At 51.7% G+C, this 26,418-nt stretch overlaps 1 protein-coding gene across 8 annotated transcripts in view; it reads left to right on the top strand.

Moving 5' to 3' along the window:
* Positions 1-26,418, top strand: part of RAP1GAP2 (RAP1 GTPase activating protein 2) — a 210,913-nt gene that overhangs the window by 105,425 nt on the left and 79,070 nt on the right. For all 8 annotated transcript variants that reach the window (XM_057501042.1, XM_036906110.2, XM_036906109.2 and 5 more), the window contains one exon: positions 4,628-4,712. In XM_057501042.1, coding sequence (XP_057357025.1) covers positions 4,628-4,712 — 85 coding nt within the window. The remainder of the gene's footprint in view (positions 1-4,627; positions 4,713-26,418) is intronic.

Genomic DNA, 26,418 nt, shown 5'->3' with positions numbered 1-26,418 from the left:
TAGGTTTGGGGGCACTCTCTTCGAGAGGGAGGCTTAAACCTGCTTCCAAAGCCGTCTGCTGATAGGTGGGTATTTTTCCTGTTGTTGATCATTAACCAGTGTCATGCTCCTGAGAGTCGATCCCTGGGGCTAGAACTGGTGCTTATTTGAGATGCCAGAAATGTTTTCAGGGACATTTAAACTGCCCTGGAATCTCGCTTCTCCCTCTCCACTTGGAGATTAGACCACCATTTTATGAGTTATAATAATAATAAAGATGATTATAATAAGAATAATGGTCTACATTTGTATAGGACTTTATGTTTTATTTCACAGCCATTACATTTTAATTCCTTAGAATATTATCACTCCCATCTCTGCAGATGAAGGACCTGGGACTCAGAGAGGTGAGGTAACTTAATCAAGGTCACACAGCAGGGTAGCAGGTAGAGCCAAATTTGAACTCAGGAATCTCTTGATAGGGCACTTTCTCTGAAATGTGTGGGAGCTGATGGCTGCAGTGACCTCAAAAAGGTTTAGGGCAGAGATGTGAGGCTGGAGGTGAGGACCTGGAGATCTCGGGGCTGTAAGTGAGGCCCTTGTTGGGGATCTGTCTAGTTCTCTGTGAAGAGCCTCATCTGGGTGAATCATCCCCTTGGTTTCTCAGCTCCCTCTCCAGGCTCTTTGATCATTCCCTCCTGAGATCTGCATTTGGCTAAAGCTGGCTAGGACTTCTCCCGGCATCCCTGAGCCCTCCCAGCTGTCCCAGAATTGCCCACACTTCTGGGGGAAAGAATCCCAGAGTAGAGAACCTCAGCACCCATGTGGCCCTGGGCCAGAGAGGTGCTGAGTGGGCAGTGCCTCCAGGACCCCCAATGGCTGGAGAAGGCTCTCCTGACCTGCCCATTCATACCTGCTCTTACCACCCTTCTCTTTCAGCTGAGCACATAATCTGCCTCCTCTGCCTCCTCTAGGTCTCTTCCCCTCCTCTGGCCCTGTTGCCAACCCCTCCTTTGATAGGTCCCTGTCGGGCTCTGGGACCCTGCTCTTCAGAGCTGAGCATTTGGCTGGAGGCAGTTTGCAGTCTCCCTGCCATGACACGTGTCAGGATCACTGTGGGTTACAAGCAAGTTGTTACAAATAAGAGTAAGCATATCACCTCTGTTATAATTTACCTTTTGCTTATAATAAATGAGAACAGATTTAAGGTTAAGGTTATCCCTTGAAACAATCATGTCACGTTCACTGTCTCATGTGTGATGTGTTTGCCCGAGAACGGACCGGAATTGCATTGACCACCGTACTTGTCACTCTGACTTATCTCAGCACCAGCTGGTGGTGAGGTGGTGCTGGCTGTCCTTGGCAGGGTGGCTTGCACCCAAATGTCATTGGTCATGAGTGCTGGTGCAGGAGGGGTGGTGAGGCTGAAGCAGGAATTTTGTTCTCTTTGTTTTTGGTCCTCCAATCACACAGCCAAGGCTAGGGCCTGGGACTCGGGCCACGTGCTCGTTTCCTAGGGCTGCCCTAACCAAGTACCACGGACCGGGTGGCTTAAACCCACAGACATGTTATTGTCCCAGTGCTGGAGGCTGAAAGTCCAAAATTAAGGCCATGCTCCTTCTGAAAGCTCCAGGGAAGCCAGTAGCTTCTGGAAGCTTAGCTTCCTGTAGCTGCTGATGGTGGCCGGCATCCTTGGTGTTCCAGCTGCATTGTTCCAGTGTCAGCCTCCGTTGTCATGTGGTGGTCTCCTTGTGTGTCTATGTCCTTCACATAGCCGTCTTCTCCCCCCATAAGGACACCAGTCATTGAATTAAGGGGCCACCCTCATGACCTCATCTTGGTTCCACCTGCCAAGACCCAATTTCCAAATAAGGCCACATTCACAGGTACTGGAGGTTAGGATTTCCCTATGTCATTTTGGGGGAGCCTGTTAAATCTGTAACAGGCAGTTAGCTCTTAAATAAGTACCTTTGGCTTCTAGGAGTTGAGACTAGGAATGGAGCAATTGTGGTCCATACCCCTCCCATAGGTGTGACCAAAGCCGTCTGTGTACCAAGGTAGTGTAGATTCTAATTTGCAACGAAGGATTTGTGTGTACTCTGACTTCTGATATTTTTGAGGGCAGTGGCCATGTCTTCTGCCTGCCTTGGTGTCCCCTATGGAGTCATGGGTGGAGCCCTGGAGCTTGCATGAAGCTGATAGCCACTGGTGCTCTTTTCTGCTCCAGCACCTTCTAGGCTCCAAACCCCATTCAGGAAATCTTTCTGGTTGGAAGATGTGCTGTGCTCCCACTGGCCTGTCCTCACCGCTCTCTGGAGACTGCCCCTGGAGGTTGTCCCAGCATCCAGGGCAAACAGGTTGATGCAGGGAGCAGGGCTTGGCCCAGGGAGGGTGGGTACAGAGGCCCTTTGCTTGGGACTCAGCGACCCTGGATAATAATCACTTCTGCTCTGGTCCCCTGAGAATGCACATCTTGCACCATGGAGAGAACCAGATTGCGTGACTATGTTTGTGAGCGTTTCTTGGCCAGTGATATTAAAAACCTGCCATCGTTGCCCTCCGCTAGGGTTTGTATTTCTGGAGAGTCAGGGCTGCTGTCAGTCAAGTTAGACCGAAGCCATCTCCAAGTCGAGCTGTCTATAGACTTTGGGGGTGGGGGGCTTGTCTCCCCTCTGCTCCCTGCATGCTTTTCCCTTCCTCTCCCATTGTCCTCTGCCCTCATCCATCCTCACCTCAGGGGACCCGAGGGAGCTGCCCCCATCCTTGCCCATCCATCCTCCCCTTTCCTCCACTGTAGTTCTCAGGGGCACCGGCCCATTGATGGGGGGGGCAGCGGCTGCTTGGGGGAGGGCAGAGTGGCCACAGGGGCGGGCCTGTGCTGGATGCAGCTCTGCGAGGTCCACAGGCAGGTGAAGACCAGGCCCCACAATGCTAATGTGCAAGGCCATGAGTGGAGGGGAGGCGGTGGCTGTAGCTGAGAGGTAGAAGGAGCTGTGCTCATTCCTCATGCCAGTGTGTGCACGCCTGCGTGTGCATGCTGAGTCTTTGTCCCGCTGGTTCTTCCCCCAGTTATAGTCCGGATCTGTACGGGCAGCGGATGCCCCTTGCCAGCATTCCAAGTGAGACCAAAGTCCAGGAGGAAAGGAGGAGGAAGGCAGGTAGGGCTGCAGAAAGGGACTCGCCAGGGTTGAGGTCAGTCAGGTCATAAGGCTCCTCTGCCAAGCCAGATGTTCATGCAGCCTCCTCACCTGGCTGCCAGGGAACAGTGAGGCAGGGCATGCTGCAGCTGGGGCAGGGGTCCAGCCAGGGTAGGCAGGACCCTGCATGCGTGGCCTGGTTTCTTCAGCCTGGGCCTGCCCTGTGGGCTGAGGGGAGCCAGGACGGGGTGGTGTCTGGGCCAGAGGGTAGGGGATTCTTCTGGGAAGGTGGAGTGCTGGGCTCTACAGGGAGGGTGGGCTTGTCTCATGAAGGAGGCTTGAGGTTGGAGCCGTCACCCCTGTTAGCTGGACTGGGCTGGAAAGTACAGAATTCTCGCAGGGTGGCAGTGGGTGTTCTTTGGTCATTTAAGTGAGACCTAGGTGTTGGGCTAACTCTCTGGCTACCAAGGAAATGATTGCAAAGCAAGGGGCTTTGACAGCTTAGTCCTATTTTCTTAGGTTCTAAATAGAGTTATCTTTGCCTCTTCCCACTGCCCCAGAATACAGCCAGGGCATGTTGGGGTACCTCTTCGGGGACACTCCAGGTTCTGCCCAGCTGGCTCTGTGTCACAGCTGTTGCTCCGAAGTCTTACCCCACTGCAAACATTCTGCCTGGTGATCCGACCGCCAGCCAGCCCTCCCTGGTCACCAGTAAGGGCCAGATGGGAAGTGGGGAGTGTGTGAGAGCAGCGAACTTGTCGCAATCATGTTGTCATGGTGACACAACTCTGTTTAGCTGCCTCTCTGTGGTCCTAGCCCACATGGGCTAAAATAACTTTTACCTGTAGCTTACACAGCAGGCAGCCCTGTCCTCCCAAGGTCAGCTGTCTGGCTGTGTGTGTGTGTATGTGTGTGTGTGTGTGTGTGTGAGTGTGTGTGTGTAGAGAAAGAGGGTACCCAGGGAGGATGAATCATGAAGGTTTACCCCATTATTTTGTTTTTTTTTGGTCCTTAATTCAGAGATGTATTTTGTGAACCACTGTAATTTTGACAAATGAAAAAATACTCAAAGATAAATGGTAATTGCTACAGTTTCAAGGCTTATATTGTATTCCAAGGGTGTCAGACTTTGCTGTTGTGGTGGGACAGTTAATGCCTTTAAACATTGCTCAGGACCTCAGAGACCCTTAGATGCTCTGGGTCCTGTATCTCTTTAGACTGGTGGTTCTCAGATTTCAGTGTGAGATTGTAAAACAGTTTCCTGGGTCCCATCCCCAGAGATGCTGGTGTGCACCTGAGAACCTGCATTTCTAGCAAGTTCCCAAGTGGTGTGGATGTTGCTGGTTGAGCGACCAGCTTTAGATGTTAGGACAGCCCAGCAAAGATTACACTCCACTTGCGTTTCCCACAGCAGGTCTTAGACTGTCCCCCAGCCCAGCTGCCCTTAAAAGAGAGAGGGGAAGGCTCAGGCAGGTGCTCACTCACCTCTATGTCCTGTGGCCTCTTCACAGGAAGCAAGAGCTGGCCAACAGCTCGGATGTGACCCTCCCAGACCGGCCGCTGTCCCCTCCGCTCACGGCGCCTCCCACCATGAAGGTAAGAGGCTTAGACTTGGAGAGCGGGGAGGTGGGTGGGTGAGGAAGCCTCAAGGCCTTGCTATTGTGGCTGTGGCTCCAGGCCCAGCTGCTTCCATCCCGGGGGGACTGTGGAGTGCCCAACACCTCTGGAGGCAGTGTCCACTTGAGCTCATCAGTGCAGGAGGAACATGTGACTGAGACTCAGCGTGTCAGGGGCAGTGAGAAATAGATACGGGCTGAACAGGGTTGGGACTAGCCTTGTGGAGCTGTGGGGCCCAGAACAAGGGGCCCAGGAGTAAGGGGGGGAGACTGAGAATGCAGGCTGGTGCCTTAAGGGGCTACTGCCTGGGGCTGGAGGTGAGGAAGGAGGGGTCCTGTGCAGTGGGATCCTCCTGGGACTCGAATGGCACTTCCATGCCAGGCTATCTGCTACTGCCTGGCCCTCCTGGGCTGACCCGGCCACCCCATTCCCCATTCCCTGTGGGAGAGTTGTCCTGGAGCTTCTGGGGGCTAGTAGTTCTTTCCCTATTAGCACTTCATTCATAAGTGTCTTTCCTGGGAGCCCCTTGGCTCAAGACCCTCTCATTCCTGGAAAGGAGCCAGGGTGACTGTATCCTCCCCCAACCATGTCTGTCCCCACTCTCCTTTCAAGTCCCCGTTCGGTTTGGCCACAGGCCTGAGCTGGCTTGCAGGGAGGACTTTGGTTCAGCCAGCTTTCCTGCCTGGGCAGCCGTGCACCATCACCTCCTCTCCGTCCCTCCCTCACACCTGGTGGGGTGAGGACTAGCTCTGGAGAAGCCACCTGCCTCCTGAGTCATCTTAGGGGACATCTCGGCAAGCCCCCATTTCTGTTCTGGGGCTCTGGTATGAGGTGACTCACAGAAAATAGTGAGGCAATTCTTCTGTGTTGCTCTTTGTTGTGCCCCCTCTTCCCTGACGTGATCTTTGCAAAATAATGCCCCCAAAGGAAATAGATACCCCCAAAGGAAATAGATGCAGCCACCTTCCCGTTGTCATCCCATGATGAGTGCCCACCACGTGGGGAGTTTTGTGGTATACACTGTGGGAGAGTGTTGGAATGGCAGCAGAGCCTGCCCTGGCTGGATTAGGAGTTCAGTTGGGTGGGCACAGGGCTGACTGAGGACAGCTCTGCTCTCCTCCTGCTGGGTTACCTTGGGACATTGAAAGCCAGACCAGTTTTTCAGCCTTGTCTCAGTGCTGGCCTATGAGCCAGGCTCCGAGTGGCCTTTTTCTGCAGGGTAATGCTGAGAAGCATGTTGCCCTTCTGAGTTTTGGCCCCTTGGTCTGTGAAGTTGGATGAGAGATGTTTGTCTCTGTTCCTAGATGGTGGGAGTTTCAGAGAGAACTCTGAAGTCTCCTAGGAGTGCTCTTGGCAGACTTCACTGATGCGCTCATTGAATTCACTCAACACCCAGTATTTATTTGAATATTGTATGAGGACTCTTGGTTGCAAGTGGCAGAAACATAACTCATTTTGGCTGAAGCATAAAAAGGAATTTATTGTCTTTGTAATGGCAAGTATAGACTCCAGGCATGGCTGCATCCATGAAATCTGTCTCTTTCCATCTCTCTTCTGTGTTGATTTCATTCTTTGTCAAGCTCTGTCTCTGTGGTGGCAGGGTGGTGACAGCAGCTCCTATCCACTAGTATTTCCAGTGAAGAAAACTAAACTGCTTTTTCCTGAGTAGTTCTAACGGAAGTCCCAGGGAGGAGGCTCATTGGCCTGCCTTAAGTCACATGTCTGTCTCTGAGCCAATCATCGTGACCAGAGAGATGGAAGGCTCTGACTGGCCAGACGTGGCTCTCATGCCCTTTATCTAAACCGTGAGAACTGAGAGCGGGAGAGGGGTGGTTCCTCAAAGGGAAACTGAGATGCCAGCTGCGAGAAGATGGGGAAATGACTGCAGGGCAGGTAAGACCAAATGGCTTTCTACCACAAGTGCTGACCCTGTGCTGGTTCCAGTGCTGAGTTCTGGGGACCACATAGTGAGCAAGGCACTACAGAGCTTGTAGTCTAGTTAGGGAGACAAAAGTTGAGAAACTGGTTTTAGAATGAAGCATGGACAGTTAGATGCGATGAGTGTTCCAGCGGAGAAGCACAACATAGCTCAGGGACAGTATAAGGGTGGCTGTGTGTGTGGGAATCTCACCTAATCTTGGAGAGGGTCAAGTAGGACTTCCTTGAGGAAATCATGTTCGAAATGAACCCGGAGAGTTGAGTAGGACCTAGTTGGGCCAAGGGGCAGTCAGGGTGGCAGAGAGTGTGCTAGGTACTTGCTACTCAAAGTGAGGCCAAGGGACCATCAGCTCCCACGCCATTTGGGAGCTCCTTAGAAATGCAGACTTTCAGGCTACACTCCACGCTACTGTGAACCGGAATCTGCCTTTTACCAATATTCCCAGGTGACTTGAGTGCCACTCTGGGAGCAGTGCCGAGGGCTCCGGAAGCGCCTGAGGCAGGACAGAGAAGGTTGCCCTTCAGGAACCTGAAGACCAGAATGGCTAGACAGAGAGGCAGACCCCTTGGGAGTTTTGTCAGAGATTTTGTGCTTTATCAACTAAGGGCATTGATGTCTTTGTAGATTTTAGTCCGAGGAGTAGTAAGATGATGGGACTTTGAAAAAATCACCGTGGCTGTCATGTGAATTCGTGAATTTCGTGAGCAGGGTGGAAAGTGGGGGAGGAATAGGGTGGCTGGTGCAGGAGTCCACTCGGGAGGGGATGGTGGCCTGACTCTGAGGGGCCTGGGGGTCGTTGGAAGTGGTTGGAGCTCGGGTTTCCTAGCAGATAGGCTGGGGATGTCAGGGAGCAGCTGGTTATTTGGGTGCCAGGCTAAGAGGAAGGGTCTGGACTGGAGGTAAAAACCTGGAGTTTTTTACCACAAGCTCTCTGGGGGGAGAGGGTGGAGTGAGAAGAGAGCTTCCTGGGCGACATGTGGGAAGGACGTTTCACAGAGGGCGGGAGGGCAGCTGTGTCAGCTACTGCGGAGACACCATGTACGATGCAGAGCACAAGGTGGCCTCTGGGTTTAGTGGCCTGATTGTAACTCAGAACAGTTCTGGGGAGGGATGGAAATGGACAGCAGACAGGGTGCGTTGAGGAGTGAGTGGCCTTGGTGTGAGAGTCAGAGGTGTAGACAGCGCTTGGGAGATGGGAGATGGGGGTGTGGTGAAATATTGAAAGGAGGAAGCCAGGAGGGTATACAGAGACATGGGAGAGAGGGGGGCTGGGCAGGAATCTGGTGCACAAATAAGGGAGCATTAGTTAACATACCGATTCATTCATAAAGTTATTGGGGAACATCCACTCGGTGCTCTAGCCAGCACAGGGCCCAGTGGGTGGTCAGGGGTTAAGGCTAGTCTGACTGGGGCCCCAGGCAGGCTCAGAGCAGAGCTCTTGCTGCAGGAAATCTTACAGCCACGGTCAGAAGACAGTCCCACCCACCAGTGCTCTGTCTTTTGATTTTACTTTCCAAAGCTCCAAGGCCGAGGTTCTGTGGGGACCTCAGAGGAGGATGTGAGGGCTCTCCCCAGGGGTTCAGCCTGGAGTTGGGACCCTTCTGTGTTTGATGTTGGGGGTCAATGTATGTGTGGGGTAGGAGTGTGTGCATTTAGGCATGTCCTTGTGGCTGTCATTTGGGCTTACTCTGTGACTAAGACTTAGCCCATGGCCATGGTTAGGAGGCTGTCTATGGCTAGGACATCTTTTTGCCTTTGAGTAAAGTAAACTGACCCAGGTGTGACTTAAAACCATGATCTCACCCTAGAGGGAGCATCCCCTTGTGACTCTTAAGTCTTGTTCCTGGTTGTCTGATACCTCCCTGCATTGAGTTCTTTGAGGGAAGTGACTGTCCTGCTCTGTGGGTCCATAGTCCTGGCTTGGGCTGGGTGCCCGGTAGATGTTCAGGGTGCGCTGACTGTGCAGGCATCCAGCTCAGAGGAGCTTGCACATCATCTTCTACTCCCTTGGCTTTGCTTGAATTTTCTATCCCAGTAGACCCTGTATTGCCAGGAAATGCACTTCTAAATTGAGCCTGTAGACATGTGTTCTTTAAGATGGGGACTGAAGCCCCTTCCTTCCCTATCAATCTTGGGGTCACCTGCATGGACCTGGGCTCCCTGATGTGATGTCTGACTCCAGGGTGGGATCAGGCCTCTGCTTTGTTGACACCTCCTGACCTCCCCAGGTGAGCTGTTGCACGCTGAGGTCTGAGATATGGGGTGGAGGCTAGACTGTCTCCAGCGTCTCTGGCCTGGGTGGCGGTGGTGGTTTCCATAGCCCTCCTCTCCCCGGCCACTGGGCAGTGGGGGAGGGTCTAACCTGGTACCTTTGGGCAGGGGTGGCAAACATACTCCTTTGACTGATTAGCTTGGGAGTCACCGAAGTCAGGAATGGATGATCCATTTCCATTGTAGCTAAACTGGATGGGAAATGACTCGCCCAGGGTCCCACTGAAGATACCTGTGTTGCTTCCACAGTCAGTAAAGTTAGATGACCCAAACCATTTCAGCAAAATGCTCTTCTCAGCCATCCCCACACACCCAGGGAGAGCCCCTCCTCCGGCTGCTTCCCCCACCAGGAAGGGACTGCTGGAGCAGAAGCTGGCCTGCAGCCTGAGACTACCCAGGCCCCTGCCCCCGACTGGATTGCCTACTGCAACTGGTCCTTTATTCGCCCTCCCCCACCTCTCTGCTGTTGTGTTTTTCAAGGGGATTTTTTTTTTTCTAATATGAAACTTAGAAAAAGCAACCAAAGAGATGCTAAGCAGATGGGCTGAAAGAGAGCCCAGTTCCAGCCAGAACTCCAACTGTGGATGGCGCAGGGCAGCCTGGGAGAGGGGTTTGGGGCTTTCTCCCTGGTGTGCTTGGCTGGTTTCCAGGCCCACACTTTTTATGGTTTGGTTTTCATGCCCAAATGAATCAACAGGCATCTAGGGAGGGTCGGCTTTGTGTGCCCAGCATTGTGCTGGGCCCTGTGGGGTCAAGCTGAGGCCGTGGTACTCGCCTCTCAAAGAACCCGCTGTCTGCAGGGGCCTTAACTGAGCAGAAGAAACCATATGGCTCAGCATGTGATGAACTCAAGTGTGTCATGTGGCTTCTCAGTGGGGTGGAGAGGAGTGGGAACAGCTTCCTGGGGAGGCGGGCGGGTTGGAAGGGCCCCCGCGGCAAGCGCAGCTAATGGTCCCAGGAACGACCAGAGATAGCCCCCTTTCCGGGCTTCCTGAAGCAGGTTCCTTCAGGGGTTGGGGTTGACCCTCCTGATTCCCCCACAGCTCACACTAAGTGTGCACAGCATTTCACTGAAGGTGACAATCCTGGAACTTGATCTGACCTTCATCTGAAGTGTCACTGTCGTCTCTGGAGCCCCACCAGGCCTGTGCAGGCCTGGTCAGCTGGGAGGTGACCCTTGCTTAGCCTTCTCCATCTCCCTGTGTGTGAGTCTGAGGACAGCCCCCCTCAGCGGTCTTTGTCCCCCTGTGTATGTGTCTGAGGACAGCCCCCCTCAGCCGTCTCTGTCCCCCTGTGTGTGAGGTTTAGGGCAACCCTCCTCAGACCTTGTCCGTCCCCCTGTGTGTGAGTCTGGGGGCAATCCCCTCAGCCTTTTCTGTCCTCCTGTGTGTTAGGCTTAGGATAGCCCCCCTTAGGTCTTCTGCATTCTCATGTATGTGAGGATTAGGACAGCCCCCCTCAGCCTTCTCTGTCCCCCTGTGTGTGACTCTGAGGACAGCCCCCCTCAGCCGACTCTGTTCAGGGAAGCCCGTCCTCACATCCACACTGCTTTTTTGCTCCCAGGAAGTCGCTCTTTAGTGGGCGGCATCTGGATAGGTGATAGAAATGGGGTCTGTATGGAGTCCAGAGCGTCCACAAGAGAACCTCCCTCCCTGCAGCAGTGGTCCTGGGGACACAGGGAAGGGACACAGACAAGTATCTGCCCTATTCTGTGTCTCCAGCATTTTCTTGAGGGGAAAATCAAACTTGTTTTTGATGTCTCTGATCCCGTCCTTAGCCCCAGGATGGTTCCTACATCTTCCCACAATGTCTCCTCATCTCATCCATATAAAACTGGTAGATCTGAGGGGTGCTGACACCCCCTCATTCAGCCCTGGCAGAGAAGGGTAGTCTCCTTTCCCAGCAGGACAGAAGAGAGGGGGCAGGAACCAGGGGTAAACTGAATACTACATGGTAGTGGACCTGAGGCCTTGCTGCAAACTGGGAAGGAAACTTCAGCCTACCCCCAGGGAGAGAGTGGCCTGTGGGCATTGTTGGCCGTCTGAGGGCCGGAGGACACCTGGAACAGCTCTGCCCAAAGGGAGCACAGATGGTGCAGAAGAGAAGGCTCCTCTGACTCCCTCTTCTTCCCTAGCACCTGGAGACACTCACCTGCCTGACCGGCCTTGGGAGTTTCGCAGCACTAGTGAGTTGTGGAGAGCAAAGTACCAAAGGAATACCTAGGAACCAGAGTGTCTGCTCAGCCCCACAGGAGGAACCCCAGGCCTCCTTACCCTCTTCTGGAAAGGAGAAGGTCTGAGTGAGCCTGCCCTGTTCATGTTTTAAGGCCAAACTAGCTTACACTTTTTGCAAATCACTTTAGGTGTAACTTGATTTTTAAAAATTTACGTACATTGGAGTGCATAAATCTCAACTGTATACTTTATTTAATGGATGCATCCATGAGACCTGTACTCTGATTCAGACAGACATAGGGCATTTCTGTCCCCCCAGAATGTTCCACTCTGTCCATGGCACCCTCCCACTCCCAATCCCTGCAGAAGCAAGCAGTGCTCTGATTTTTTTTTTTTTCACTCAAAGTTAGTTTTGCCTTTTGTATAATTTAATTGAAAAGGAATCATGTAATGTGGGCTCCCTTGTTTCCAGCTCGGCACAATGTCTGTGAGATCTGCCTGTGCCGCAGACTATGCCAGTGAGTTGGTACTTTTTATTGTCATTGTACGAATGCACCACATTTTGTTTCTTCTTCTGTTGAGGGGCATTTGGGTTGTTTCCAGGTTTTGGCTGTAATGAATAGCCAAAGACTGAACATTTTGATATATTTTTGTTTCTTTTTTTTTTTCTGGAGATGTGTTTTCATTTGTCTTAAGTAAATATCTAAAGTGAAATTGCTGGACTAAAGGGAGGTGGATGTTTTACGTATAAAACCACCAAACTTTTTGCAAATGGTTGTACCATTTTACACTCCTACTGGCAGTGTTAACAGGAGTTCTGGTTGCTTCCCATCCCCGTCAGCATTTGCTATTGTCAGTCTGTTTAGTTTTAGCCACTTGAGTGGGTGTGTAGGGGTATTTCACTGTGGTTTTAGCTTGCATTTTTCTGATGACTAATAATGTTGAGTACCTTTTCATATGTTGTTGACCATTCTTAAAGAGTTCTTTCTGCCCTTTCTCTGCTTTTATAATTGGGCTGTTTGTCTTCTGGTAGGCATTCTTTACATAATCTGGATCCAAGCTGATTCCTTTCCTTAACAATGTCTTTGATGAGGCAGAAGTTTTAATTCTGATGATGTCTAATATATGGATTTTTTTCATTTTATGTCTATAGTCTCTGTGTCCTAAGAAGTCTTTGCTTATTCTGTATCACAAAGATTTTCTTTCCATGTTTTCTTCTAGAAGCTTTATAATTTGAGCTGTAGGTCTAAAATCCATCAATTTAATTTAGTTGTGAATGGCATGATATAGGGATCTTGGTCCGTTTATTCCCATGTGGTGTCCAGTTATTGAAAAGACTTTGACTTGCTTTGGTGCCTTAGTAAAAAATCTGCTGTCCATGTAAGTGCACCCCTGTATTTGTACAGTTGTTTCCACAAGCCGTGGTGTTTCTCTAGATCAGAGATGGCAAATATGTGACACTTGTGCTATCACTCCATTCTTCTGCCCCTATGACAGATATTAGCAACTCATCACAGCACCCATTCCCAGGAGTTTAGATGTGGTCTGAGAACCCGCTCCAACACGTCTTCTCCCTCCAGGCAGTCACCACCAGGCATTTGGAGTCAACATTTGAAATGAATCAATTCTGGCATCTCTGATCGAAATTGCCGGAAGAGGTCAGGTCATTCACTCAGGATTCCACAGCTGGTGAGGGCAGAGCCAGGGTTTGGACCCTAGTCTGTCTGTGTGGCTCTGAAACCTGTGCTGTCTTAACCGCCATTCCAGACCGCTTTGCATGAAACATTCGAGCATGTAACTTAATCCCCCTGACCTCCAGTTTCTTCACCTGTAGAATAGGGAGAGTGGCCACCTGCCCTGGAGGAGTGGGTGTGAGGAGTGCCGAGTCAATGCATGAAGGAGCTCCTGGAGTGCCTGACACATAGGGGGTGCCCGATTGGTTGTGATATAATGATGATAATTTGACGATGATGATGATGATGTGGTTCTTGCCCTTGAGAAACATACAATCAGAGCTTCCTTTAGGGAACTGGGAACCACCTGCTCATACGAGCCCCTTGCTTGGCCCCAGAGGGGAGTGCTGCTTCCTAGAAATTGCTAATGGAGCTGAAGCTACAAGCCTTGGCCTAGGCAGCCGGGCCACCTGAGCCTTGTGTGGCTAGAACAGGCCACTGTGGGCTTCCACAGTGGCCTGTTTTTTCTGAGAATCCTCTTCTCCTCTCCTGTGATACCCCAGCCTATCTCCTTTTCCATCTGAAAGGCCACATGGTCTCCTCCAGCCCTGAAGGCTAATCCAGTTCCTTTGACCTGGACTCCTATCTCTTTGAAGTTCTTGTTCAGAAAGGTCAAGCCTATGTAGTAGTTAAGAACAGTTTTGGGAGCCAGTGTGCCTGGGCTCAAGATTTTACCCCTTCCCACCAGTTCTCTGGGCCCTGGTTTCCTTGTCTGCAGAATAGGGATGTCAGAGTACCTGCCTTGTGTGGTTATAATGGGCATTAATTGAGGTGATGTATATTTACCCTTGGAACAAGCCCGTAGCGTGTGCTGCAGAAATGTTAGTCATTATTATTCCTCCAGAGAACAACAGTGCTTAGTGGGAAAATCTGGAAGGAAGCACATGGATTTTCTGGTGCTAATGCAGTTTCTTCTCAGGACCGCCTGCTTTTCCTGCCCTCCCTGGTGCCCGCAGCTGAGGTGCTTCTCCATGTCTAATGAACAGAAATTGAAATTGCATTTTGTGTGATTGGCCCCACCTGAGCCCTGTATACCAGACCCGAAACCCTGCCTGATAAATGTGGATGACAACAAGGGTACTGGGAAAAGGCCCAGAACAGGGGTCCTGCCCAGCAAACCCAGACAGACTTGGGGGAGGGGCCTTCCGGGCAGGAGCGCCCTGTGGATCAGGTTCCCTGCTCTTGTGGTCGGCTGCCCCAAGCTAGCTGGAGCTCAGAGGTCAGGTGGTCCTTGTGGGGATGGGAAAAGCCTGCCGGGCCAGCATCCTCGTAAAGGATTTGGGATGGGATGGAGTAGAAACCGGGGTGATTCAGGGCAATGGAGGGTCCCATGGTTAACCTGGGAATGCCTTTTACCATCTGTTTGTCCCCATCAGCAGTCTCCTTCCTAATCCTTTTGCCTGTGGTTATATTAAAGTGAGTCTGTATTTCTAGACAGACACTGACCTTGTGCCCCGACAGAGCGCTTGGTGGCATCTCTTTGGGGATTCTCCCTGCACTGCTGTGGCTCTACTCTTGCCACCTGCCTTTGAAGGCCTGCCCGCTGTCCTACCCCTAACCTAGCCCTGGTTCTGTGACATCCTGTTTGTTTTGTCTCTGCTTCCCTGATGAGCGTGGGGTGCAGAGCTCTGGGCCTGGGTCTGGATTTGGTGACCAACTGTGTGACCTTGTGCAATGTGAACCTCAGTTCCTTCATTTGTAGGACTGAGCCTACTCCATAGGGCTGTTGGCAAGATTATAGGAGGAAGCGGGTGGGCGAGGGCTTCATAGCGGACCAGGCGCACACAGGTATTATATTTTGATATGCAGTGGGTACTAGTGGTTATGATTGTGGCAATGAGCTAACTGCTTGTGGGTGGTTTCATTGATAATCCCACTCTCCTCTTCCAGCTGCCATAGATGCATCTCACTCAGTGCAGGAGTGGGGTCCTGCCAGATTACGGGCCCTGCCTCCCATGCCCACCCCCACCCCATACGTGGTGTCATTTATCTGACACTCAAGCCCAGTGTTTCTGGTGCTTTGGGGGCAGTGGACGTAGGGTTCTGTATTTGTTCCTGAAGGGATGTCACCCCCACAGTTCAGAGCCCCAGTAGGCACTGCCTGTGTGTCCCCTTCTAGTTGACTTTTCTCCCCTGGGTCCCTGGCAGACTGCTCTTTACTGAGTGTGGAGGTGGAGTTTCAGGCCTCGGATGTATATTCATTTCCTGGGGCTGCTGTAACAAATTGCCGCAGGTGTGGTGAGTTAAAACAATAGAAATGTATTCTTTCACAGTTCTGGAGGCCAAAAGTCAGAAATGAGCATGTTAGCAGGGCCATGCTCTCTTCAAAGGCTGTAGGGGAGGATGATTCCAGCTTGCTTCTTCCAGCTTCTGGGGTCCCCAGGCACTCCTCTGGCTTGGGGCTGCATGGCTCCAGTCTCTGCCTCTGTCTTCTGTAGCCTTCTCTTCTCCCTGGGTGTCTCTGCTCGGTGGGTCTCTTATAGGACACTTCTCATTGGATTTAGGGCCCACATGGGTTATCCAGGATGATTGCGTCTCAAGATCCTTAACATTATTCTGCAAAGACCCTTTTTCTAAATAAGGTGACATTCACAGGTGCCTGGATGTGGACATATCTTTTTTGGGGCTACCATTTAACCCAGTATGGGGTGTGGGTTGCCCTCTCCTAGGAGGTCCAGACAGGAACTTGGTGAGGTCTAGAAGCTCACCCTTGTATAGTTGGATGTCATTTAAATGTGACTGCAGAGGTCGTGTGTGTATAGGGCCGGACATCACAGGGCCAGGGCTAAGAGGAACTGGCCTAAGGCAGCCCCAGTTCTATGTCCTGAGGGGGCAGGTGTATCCTCCCAGCCTTGCTGCTGCAGGGCCTGGTATGTAAGGGGTCCAGAGTAGGCACATCATGTGTACTTCGTGGTTGGTTCTTAATAAAAACTCATAATAGTGATTATGAATCCTCTTTGATTGATCCAGCTTTGAGAACGTGGCATTGAACAAAAAAGCCCAGGATTTTCCTGGAGAATTTTCCTAAGATTTTTGCAAAAGCAAAAACCCACAAAAAACTATTTTTAATGCAATGATACATGCATATTATTAAAGAATCTAAGGAATTGTTAAGTATAAGGAAAATAAAAAAAACCCTAATTAATAATAATCCTATCCAGATATACTCATTGTTACCATTTGCTAAGCATCTGGATATCTCAGCATCATAAATACATACAGAAACATAAATCAATGGGATCTCACTGTGTGTGCCCCTTTGCAATAAAAAGAGTAAAGTTCAGTTTTACTTGCATTTAACCAGTGAAGGAAAAAACCAGGCAGTTCAGAAGAAATTTCTGAAGTTTAGATAAATGTTTCCTCTCTATACAAGATATTAATTCCTTTAAGAGTCCTCTGAAGATGAGGGGAAAAAAAATAACAAAAACAACAACAGACCTTTGAGGGGGAGACATTAATTTTTTCCCTGAATTATTTCAACCTTAAACATAGCAGTTGGCTCCCTGCTTTGAAATACGAGAGCCAGCTGATTTGGGAGGCGAGGTGTTGCAGTCTGTGCACTGGGCCCCTCAGGGGCATGACATGCTCCTTTTGAGGGGAACTGCTGTGCCCTTAATGGAGGCTGGGCCAGCCGGGTCTGCATCTTCAGCTCCTTGGAGGGAGCGTTCTGGAGCCCCAGCTCAGTTATATGTGGAAATCAAGCTGAGCCCATTGCCGGAGTGAATTGGGTTTGTTAGCAAATGACACGGCTGAGCTGATTTGATTTGGCAGCAGGACCGAGAAGTTTCTGAAAAGTCAGATGCTAATATGATGGCTGGTTGGCTTTAAATTGGAAGCCAAAAGTGGGGCGGGGGGATGGCCAGTGGCATCTTCAGCTGTGGAAGGGAAAAGAGGATGTCCAGGATTGGAAGGGGCAAAAAGGAAATGGGAGGTGGGGAGGGGCAAGTGACGAGGGGAGGGTGGAGGAAGGAAAGACCAGGTGGGTTTGCTTCATCGAGGAGTGTGAGCTGGTGGGCTTGGGCCCCGGCACCCTCAGTTAGCCTTGTTTGACCAGCATAATGTTGAAACACTCCTTCAGTGCTGTTGGGAGGGATGTGCTCTCTCTAGCTCCTATTTTGCTCTTATCCTCCCTGCCTCCCAAAGGCGCTTGTGTTTAAGACTTCTGCCAGATGTCTGCTGCTGTTTCTAGAACTCTTCCTTTCCAGGGGCTGGTCCCAGTGGGTGGCCTCTGCTCCGAGGAGACCAGAATTGCACCCATCCCAGAGGGGCTGTAAGGGGTCAGGATGACTCTCAGCATCCAGCTGGATCCCTTTATGGATTCCCTGGCCTCCCCCCAGCCCTGTGAATGTCCAGATGGAGTTCAGGACAGTATCTGAGTGTCCCTTTCAGGTAGTCGTTCCTGGTCGGCAGAGCCAGGCCATGGGAGATGGGAGGGAGGAGCTGTGGTTTTTATCTCTGTCTCCTCATGCTTGGTGACCTTTTGCTGAACTAGGAAGATAGGACCTCTAGTCTTTGAGGGTATGATGGCTGCGAGGATGTGAAAGCCCCAGAAGTCACCCTCTGAGAGTGACCCAGGATGAGACAAGGCTTCCACCAAGGGGCCCAGTGGTCTGTGTGGGTGTGGAGGAAAGGGTGGCCTGGTACCTGCATAGGCTCAGAAAGGCTGGAGATCCTTGGATGACTCTCTCCGGGTCCCTTCGCCATGAGAAGATGGATCCTGGGGTCAGGGGGCCCCAGAGTGTGTCTCTCAAACACAAGAACAGTGAAGCAGGAAGTAGGTCCGGAGCCACAGTCACATCTGAGGAGCAGGAAGGTGGGCCGTCAAAGCCGGGAGGGTCTGGTAAGTGTTAGGGCCGGGCCTTGTCGCCCTAGAGGAAGACTGAGTTGGAGACCCAGAGCTGTGAGGTTCGTGCTGGCAGCCGAGGTGGGAGCCGGGAAGCCCAGGCCTCCCAGGTCACCAGACCAGCTCGAGTCGTGGACAGGCGGTGCCCCACGTCCTGTTTGCATGGCGGCTCTTCTCCCACCTGCTTGGGCAGCCTTTCTCCCTGCAGCATGAATCTCAGGCCCTGAGGAGCTCAGGAATCCAGTCCTGGTTTCCTGAATATCAGCAGAGAGCTTCGAGGCAGTTGTCCAAATATCAAAGTGAAGTTCACCCCAGCCTGGGAATATGTGCCACACAGTATTTCAGTTTCGAGGAGCTGGGAAAGGTTACCTGGTCAGAGGCATGGTGCTAGAGTGCCAGAGTGCCTCCCTTTCCACAAGGTCTTATTGGACTGTGCCTGTCCAGAAGTCTGTATTTGTTTCTTACGGCTGCTGAAACAAATGGCTACAAACACAGACTTACCGTCTTATAGTTCTGGAGGTAAAAAGTCTGAAATGGGTCATTCTGGGCTAAAATCAAGGTGTTGACAAGGCCACATTCCTTCTGGATGCTCTAGGGGAAAATCCATTTCATTGTCTTTTCCAGCTTCTAGAAGTCCACCTGCATTCCTTGGCCCCATTCCTCTGTCTTGAAAGGTAGCAATGTTGGGCCAGGTTTTTCTCATATTGCCATTGGTTCTTTCTCTTCTGCTTTCTTCTGATTACAAGGGCTCTTGATTAAATTGTGCATAACTCTATAATCCAGGATCCTCTTCACATCACAGAATCATCTGATTAGCAACCTTAATTCCATCTGCATCCTTCATTCGCCTTTGCTACCATATAACCTCACATATTCACAAGTTCTGAGGATTAGGACAAGAGCATCTTTTGGAGGGGGACATTATTCAGCTTATGACAAGGTCATGCCAGCTTCATGGTTCAGTGGAGAGACTGGACTTTGCTAGAGCTGGGTTTCTTTTTTGGAAAATGGGGGATTTTTACCCACTTCCTAAGGAAACTCTAAAGGCCTAGCACATGGTAGGTCTCCCTTGGTTCTGTGGCTGATTCTCTGCCTGCCTGATTTAATTGCTTTGTGAGCTCATGACTGGTCATGTGATTTCAAATGCCCTGCCCTTGACCATGGTATTTGAAGCACGCTGTATATGGCATCTTGTATGTCCCTAAGCTTTTCTGCAGAGAAAAGAAGGCCACGTAACACTCACATTGTCAGTCTCGTGCTGAGATGTGACTTTAATTTTGTTACCTTCAAACAACAACTTGCTGATCCTCTTCTAAGAGGAAAGACGACCCCTCACTGAGGGGAAAAAAAAATGACATACGTGAGCTTCCCCCAGCTCTGATTTGGAGATATCCAGTCTTTTCTTGAAAGGAGGAGTTGCCAAGCCTGTCTTCAATCTTCCTCCCATCTAACCTGAATCTTCCCTGCTGCAATTCTAGCCTGCTGGCTCTGTCTGGTCAGCAGGGCCGCAGCAAAGCAGCCTACCAGGTTGATAATGATACCTAATCCCAGTGATTTGCTTCTGACCCATTCAGTGCCACCACTTTTATCCCCGGGACCACTCTGTGCTCCTTCCTGTTAGAGTGGCCTGTGTTGGGGAGAGCCTGTGGGTCCAGCATTATTTGGGGGCGAGGGAGGGAAAGTGTAGGAGGGGAGGGAGGCACTGCATTATGCTGAGATTGGCTGTGCTTAGATAACCCTCCCCAGGTGACCTGCCTGGCACTGAAAGTCCAGCTCCTTGTCCCCCAGGTCAGATAGCGTTGCTTGGCTACGGGGCAGCCGGCAAAGCTCTGGCAGGGAGAGTAAACAGGAACACATGTTTAAAATTCAGTATCACTAGGCAGGCAAACACCCCAGCAGGGCCTTCCAGCCCACTGATAATCTCTAATTCTCCCTGATACATGCGTTGGGGGGGGTTCTGCACCAACATCCAGATGGTCTCTTCTGGGAACTGGCCATCAGTTGGTGTGGGGGTGGGGGTGGGGGTGAGTTACAGCCTCAGCCGCATGAAGACTTATCACCCTGGTCACCTGGGCAAGACTCTTGAGAGACTTTGAGTTGGCCTGGACTTCTTAACGGGATGGGGTTTCAAGGGCAAGAGTGGTCTTATCCAATCCAAGCCCCTGGCTTCAGCCTGGCCCAGCCTGGGGCTCTGGGGGACCAATCCAGATTCTACCTGGGACTGCAAAGAGAGCGCTGTGGTGGGGGTGGGCCCCTATGGAAGGCGTGCACTGCCCCAGGCACCCAGCACAGGAGATGAGTTGGGGCTGAAATCCACAATCTACTGGCCAGCTGGGTGTCCCTGTGAGGGACTGGATGTGCCCAGAGGGAAGGATGACTTTTTCTAATTGGCTCCCCTGGAAGGGTGCTCTTTTTTAAAATTCACACAGAGGCCCTTTCTAGGCTAGCCTCAGTCCTGCTAAAGCGAAACTTGTTAAGTAGGTTGAATTTCAAAGACGGTATTGGGATGTTGAGCATCACCTGGCTTGTTCCCAGGCAGCCTGTGCCACCCAAGGGGGATCAGGGTTCCTAGCAGCTGTGGGGAAACGGGGGCGGTGGACAGATCCACTCCCCTTGTGTGGGGTGAGAAAGTAGACCGGCCTCCTCTTAGCTAGCAGTGTGCAAATAGCTGCTTGGGGCATCATGATAACTGGTACTTGGTGGAGACCATAGGGTGGTGTCCTAGTAAGGTCATTCCCGGCTGGGATCGTTTGACAGCAGTAGAGCCAGGGAGGCTATTTTCCCTGCCTACGCTTCATGCGTTCCCCTCTTCCACTCCCCAGGTTCTTCCTCTCTCCCTACTCCATAGCTTCCCTCCTTCCTAAATCTGCTTCCTCATAGGCACAGCTTGGGTGCCACCTCCCCCATGAAGCCTTCCCTCAACTCTTCTAGCAGGAGTTTGTATTGCTTGCTCACCTCCACAAGAACACCTTACACATGGAAGTGCTGGTGAAATCCCTTACTTTGCAAATATTTATTGAATGTGTGCCATGAATTAGGGATTGCTTTAGGGCCTGGAGATGCGGCAGTGAACATGCAGACGCTCCTGCCCTCTTGGAGCTCAGCTGCCGGTGAGGGACGTAAGAAAGTAGTTAGACAAGTGTAGCTCCTGATCGGTGCTCTGAAAGAAAGACGAACATGGTGCTGGGTGAGCTTCCTTTCAAGGGAGCTATTAAAGAATATTGATGTCTGTGGGAGGGAGGACTAGGAACTCAAGGAAGACCTCTGGAGGAGGTCACATTTAGGCTGAGCCCTGAAGGACGGGGAGAATGGTCGTGTGAAGAGCCAGCAGTGTCCTGGACTCCAGAAATAACAAGTGCAAAGACACCAGGGCCGGAAGAGTCTGCACCATTGAGGAACAGGAAGGAGTCCTGGAACGAGGGGAGTTTGCAGAGAGGCAGAGCGTGCCTGGCCGCTGGCCTTGGGGAGGACCTGGATCTTGCTCAGCAGAATGATGTGGTTTATATCTGGCTGCCGAGTGGAGAATGGATTATAGATCAGCAGAAGTGGAAGGAGAGAGACCAAATGGGTGGCTGTTGCTCTAGTCTGGGCGAAAGTGGAGGGAGCTTGCACCTGGGGTGGGGGTTGGCAGTGGAGATGGAGAGAAATGGATGGCTTTGAGTTACATAGCAGTCGAGACAATAGGAGGTACTGATGGATCAGGCGTGCGAGGTGAGGGAAAGGGAGGAATCTAGGTGTGTAGTCATCGTAGATGGGATGCAAGCAATGGGTGAGTTTTGGTCCCAGTTTTCTGAGATGGAGAAGCCAGGGAAGGTTCGGGGAGGAAGATCAGGGGCTCTGTTTTGGACATGCCGAGTTTGAGATAATCATGAGACAGCGAAGTGGAAAAAATCAAATATGCATTTGGAGATGGTAATTGGAGATCTAAGGAGAGGCCAAGGTTGGAGATACTCATGTGGGGGAGTCAAAATGGAGATGGCATTAAGTCCAGGGTGTTGGACGGGTAGCTTGGGAGGACAGCAGAGCCAGCGAGAGGAGGGCCGGGCCGAGCCTTGGGGGTCTCCCCAGAGGAGGAGGGGCCCGAGGGGAGGGCCAAATGAGACCAGGAGAGCGGCTGTCGAGGAAGGCCAGGGGGAATGCTGCCAGGGGCCAGCGGCACTGAGATGCAGACGAAGGCAGAGGTGTTTCCTGGATTTGGCAACATGGAGGTCATTGGTGACCTTGGAAAGAGCAGTTTCAGGGGAAATATGGGGCTGGATTTGATCAGCTGATGGAGGCAGGAAAACGGTCACTTAAGGTGTGCAGTATTCCTCAGAGCTGACCGGAGTGGCCATGCACAGGAAGACCTTGACTCCATCCACTGCAGCTGGAGGTGGGGTCTCCCGTGTACATGGCCAGGCTATCCTCCTGGTGGCTGGGACCCCATCCTGGGAAGGCAGTGGGCTTCTTTCATAATCCTGGCACACTGCTTCCCAGGGCAGGACAGATCCAGGCTGCCTGGTTGTTGTAGGAGAGGATGGTCAGAAGGGTGAGTGCCCAGCCCAGGTCTTGTTAGGTTCAGCCAAAGTCATGAATGTCCCTTCCTTCTCCAGTAGACATGTCCTGTCCTCAGGACTGGGAGCACAGGGGCACGATTTTACTTCCTGGTGGCCCATTCAGAACAGTCAGTCCCAGGGCTCCAGTCCACCCTTTCCTCTGGACAGTCATGTGGCCAAAGGAACCCCTAATTTAATGAAAACCGGGCTGTGCTTTGGGGCTTGGGCTTATCACCTGCCCTTTGGGGGCTGGAAAGATGCTAGAGGTGTGTCTGGGACTGTAGAAGGCCAGAGCTCTGTTTAAATAGGTCTGCTTTGCTGTCCCCTGCCTCCTCATCCATCCACATCACAGGGAGAGATTTGGAGCCCCAGCTGCGGGTCTGGACCTTCCAATGGCTCACCAGGCCCCCTTGTGGCTGACACCATCAACACCAGATGGGACCCTGGGGCTGGAGCTGGGGGGGAATGGGGAGCAGTGACAATCCCACTAGCTGCCTGCTAAGCTGGGCTGGCCCCGGGGGACAGGGTTGGCAGGAATTGGGGCCTACTATGTCCACTGCCTGCCTCACCATTCAGGTGCCCCGGAGGCCTCTGCTGAGGGGTGCTGCAGGGTCTTGTGTTCCCAGCACAGTGGGCTTGGGTGCTGTTTCAGCCCCACCGGGACTGCAGCTTCAGTGCCAGGTCTGGAAGGTGGCACCAACTTCCAAGCCAGACGCCAGCCCTGCTTCAAACACTGGATGCCCAGATCTCTGTTGGTGGAAAAGGAGTTGAATTGTGAGAAAAAAGCCGAGGGCTCTAACTTTGTCCTCCTTCACGTGGAGCACCTTCTTTGTGGTCTGCTTTTGAGGCAGGGACCATTGGGCTGGCACCTTGGAAACAGCAGCGGATTATGACTGATTATAGCAGGAGGGTGTGTGCAGCAGGCGAGGGGTCCTGGCCCTGGGGGCCCGTAAACGTCCCTGAGATCTAGGCATGTGCATTTGCATAAGTGAGTGTTATTGTGTGCGGGAGTGAGCAAGCAGGTTTGGGTCGCTCTCTGTTGTGTCCTCCCTGTGTTTTGGGTGTCTGTTTTGGGGGTGGGTGCTACAGGACTCTGCAGCCGAATGCTTCACCAGCCAGGACAGCCCAGTGGCCTTACCCCAAATCTTGGGAAGGCCTGCATTTGCCCCGTACCCCATTCATCAGCCCCAGCTGGCAAAAGGGGGTGGGGCAATTGTGTTATTTGACATACGGTTTATGGGAGAGAGAGCTGTTCAGCGTCTGAGTCCCCATGCGGTTGTATATGTATAATTAGGCTGTTGGATTGACTGTTAGAATCGCTCTGGGACCGAAGCATTTATTTAGGTAATCATTAACTGGAAGATGGGGAAGGAAAGAACAGGCAATTTGCAGATGCCCCTCCCCTTCTGCAGGTTAGCTTGAAATGCAACTCCCAGCAAGTGGGGAGACGGGATCCCCTCAGCCTAATCCTGCTGTCTCCCTCTGGGGAGGGGAGGGTTGGGGTCTTAGGGGGGCAGCCGGTGCTGAGGCGGGATGACTCAGTCTCTCTCTGGTGTGTTGGGAGCGTGAGCCAGCGAAGTTACCAGTTCCCCATGACTTCTTTTCTGGTATCATCCTTTGTTCGGCCAAGCCTAGCTGCACAGAAGCATGTATTGATCCATTCAGTTCTCAGTCTAGTACATCTGATGAGAGTCTGCTACGTGCTAGGCAAGGGACTGGCTCCAGCTGAATCCAGCAGTCTGTTGCCCTGAGTGGAGGGGTATGTGACCAGGTAGAGCCCCAGATAACTGAAATTCTGGTATAGATAATCTCTAAAGATTGCTTCTGCCTCTAACAGTGCTGATGTGGGCATGGTGGGAGGGGAGCACTGGTTTTCTTCTTGGCCTTAGAGCAGAGGTGTGCAGCTGGGAGCATCTCCTAGGCAGGAGGGTGCTAGGAGCAGTCGGGTGCCCAGCGGTCACCAGCCTGCTGCTGGTGATAGGGCACCTGGTGGTCTCTGTGGGGTGGCAGCTCAGCCCCAGTGGAGGGGAAGGGAGAGCAGCCCTTACATACCCTGAGTGAGTGTGGACATGGGGGCTCATTGAGAAGGTTTGCTGGTTTGTGGTGTTTGTCTTGGCATGTGTGTCTCCTACTTCAGAAATGGTATGGGGTCGAGTCCCGGCACTCGCTCCGTCTTGTTCATCCAGCCCTTAGAGTGAGCTGGGTTGTGAGAATAGTATGAGTATTTTGGAGATGAATGAACTGAGCTTGGTCACAGCCAAGTGGCCAGCAGGATAAAAACACCTGTCCAGTGGTAGCTGGGTGTGTTCCGGGGTCCCTGGGATGAAGCTAGACTCTGCTAGGAGGGCGGTGACACTCCTGCATCAGCCCGGTGGCTCAGAGGCTAAGCTTCTGAGGTACAGGAAGGGAAACAGGGTCTGCCCGGGAGGCGGCTCAGGTCCATGTCTGGTCTGTGACTGGTTCTCTCTGAATGTCAAACCCAGAAGAAACTTCTTCAGCCTCTTCTTCTCCCAGGCGCAAGTCAAAGCCAGGATTGGGGAGGAGGCTAAACAAGGGTCTGCTGCCCTTGGCTGCAAACCCAGAGTCCAGGTGCTCTGGGCAGCGTGGCTGCGGTGTCCACTTTAAAACATGCAGCAGGAGAGTGGGCAGGTGGGAGGGGAAGAGAGAAGGTGGAGGGGCAGGAAGTGTAATGTGAGAGGGTGGATACGTTGGAAGGCACCCTGGTTTACGCAGGAGCTTTGGGAACAGAGGCCACCATGGAGAGATGCAGGCAGGGAGCCATTCCGCTGATACTCCACCAGACACCCACCCACCAGAGCCACTTAGGAGCACACGACACTGCATTTCAGGGACAAGAAGGCTTGGAGGGAAGCAGAGATTTTCTGGGAGGCCAACACTGTCCTCTGCACTGCCGAAGCCTCAGGTTGCTCTATTTCCTATTCCTTGGGAGAGGCTCAAACATGGGGACCTGGGCTTCTTGCCTGGGCCAAAAGTATGGCCACTGGGACACCAAAGCCAGACTGAGCCCCTCCACCCTGTCCTGCCTGCAAGCCTTTGTTTAGGCTGTTGCCTAACCTTCTAGTTCACAAGGTTTATTTCCAATAGCCTGATGAGATTTACAGAACTATTTTTCCAGTCCCCCACTGTGAGGCTCAGACCTGAAGCTGGGCCAAACTTTGTTGGGAAGACTGGAAGTTTCAGGCCACAGACTGGATCAGATCCAGAAGCTCTACCAACTGGCATCCCAAAGCCTGGCTTGGAGACACGCACTCCACTGTGTAGACGCCACGATTCCTTAACCAGTGCTGGCTGGGAACGAGTGTCATGCCCTTGATCCAAGGTACAGACCAGTTGGAAGCAGGAACCCGAGTTGTTTCCTAGAAAAGGGGGCTGGATTGCCCTACGGCAGCCATGCTTTTACAGGGATCCTTGCAGACACCCAGGGGTCTCCTGGCCTCACTCATGACCAGCGATGGTGTCTGTCGCGTACTGTTCATCTTCATCCTATTTATACTTTAGTTGTGGTGGTGTTTTACAGTTTATAAGCACTTTCTTGGACTCTTCTGGTTCTAACAACCACCATGGTAGTGAAGAGTTTTTTCTCCCACTCTTTAGATGAGAAAATCAAGTCTTAGATAAATGTAGCACTCTCCTTAGCCAGCTGGTAAGACAAATTTCAGGCATGTGATTTAAAGTTCAGCATTCTCTCTACTACCCCAAGAAATAATTACTGAGTACAAATAATTACTGAGTCTCTACTACTGTATTTCATCACATCTGAGATAACATTTTTCCTCCTCTCATTTAACATTTCTGAAATCAGACTGTGTCTCGTTAGCAATAGTGGGCCATAGTTCATAATTGAGGGTGTTTGTGCTTTGTGAGTGGTACCTAAAATAATGTGTGCCTTACAGTTTTAGGGTTGATGAAATCCATTGTGTGTACAACTCTGGTGTGTGTAGACATAGCTTCTGCCTGCCAGGAGTTTTTAGTTGAAAGGAAAGATTAGACAGTCCTAGACACTGAGATGAAATAGCATATGATATGTACCCAAATCACGTCAAGTGCTATGGGAATTCTGGCTGAGGGATTTCAGAAACGCTTTAGGAAGGACGGGTAGGATTTGGACGCTCATGAGCATCCTGCTTCTTGGGTATCAACCAGCTGATCTAAACACCAAACAACCCAGG

The sequence above is a fragment of the Manis pentadactyla genome, chromosome 4, assembly GCF_030020395.1.
Source record: "Manis pentadactyla isolate mManPen7 chromosome 4, mManPen7.hap1, whole genome shotgun sequence".
NCBI classification, from domain to species: domain Eukaryota; kingdom Metazoa; phylum Chordata; class Mammalia; order Pholidota; family Manidae; genus Manis; species Manis pentadactyla.
Note: the sequence above shows the minus strand (reverse complement) of the source record. Positions and strands in the feature narration are given on the sequence as shown.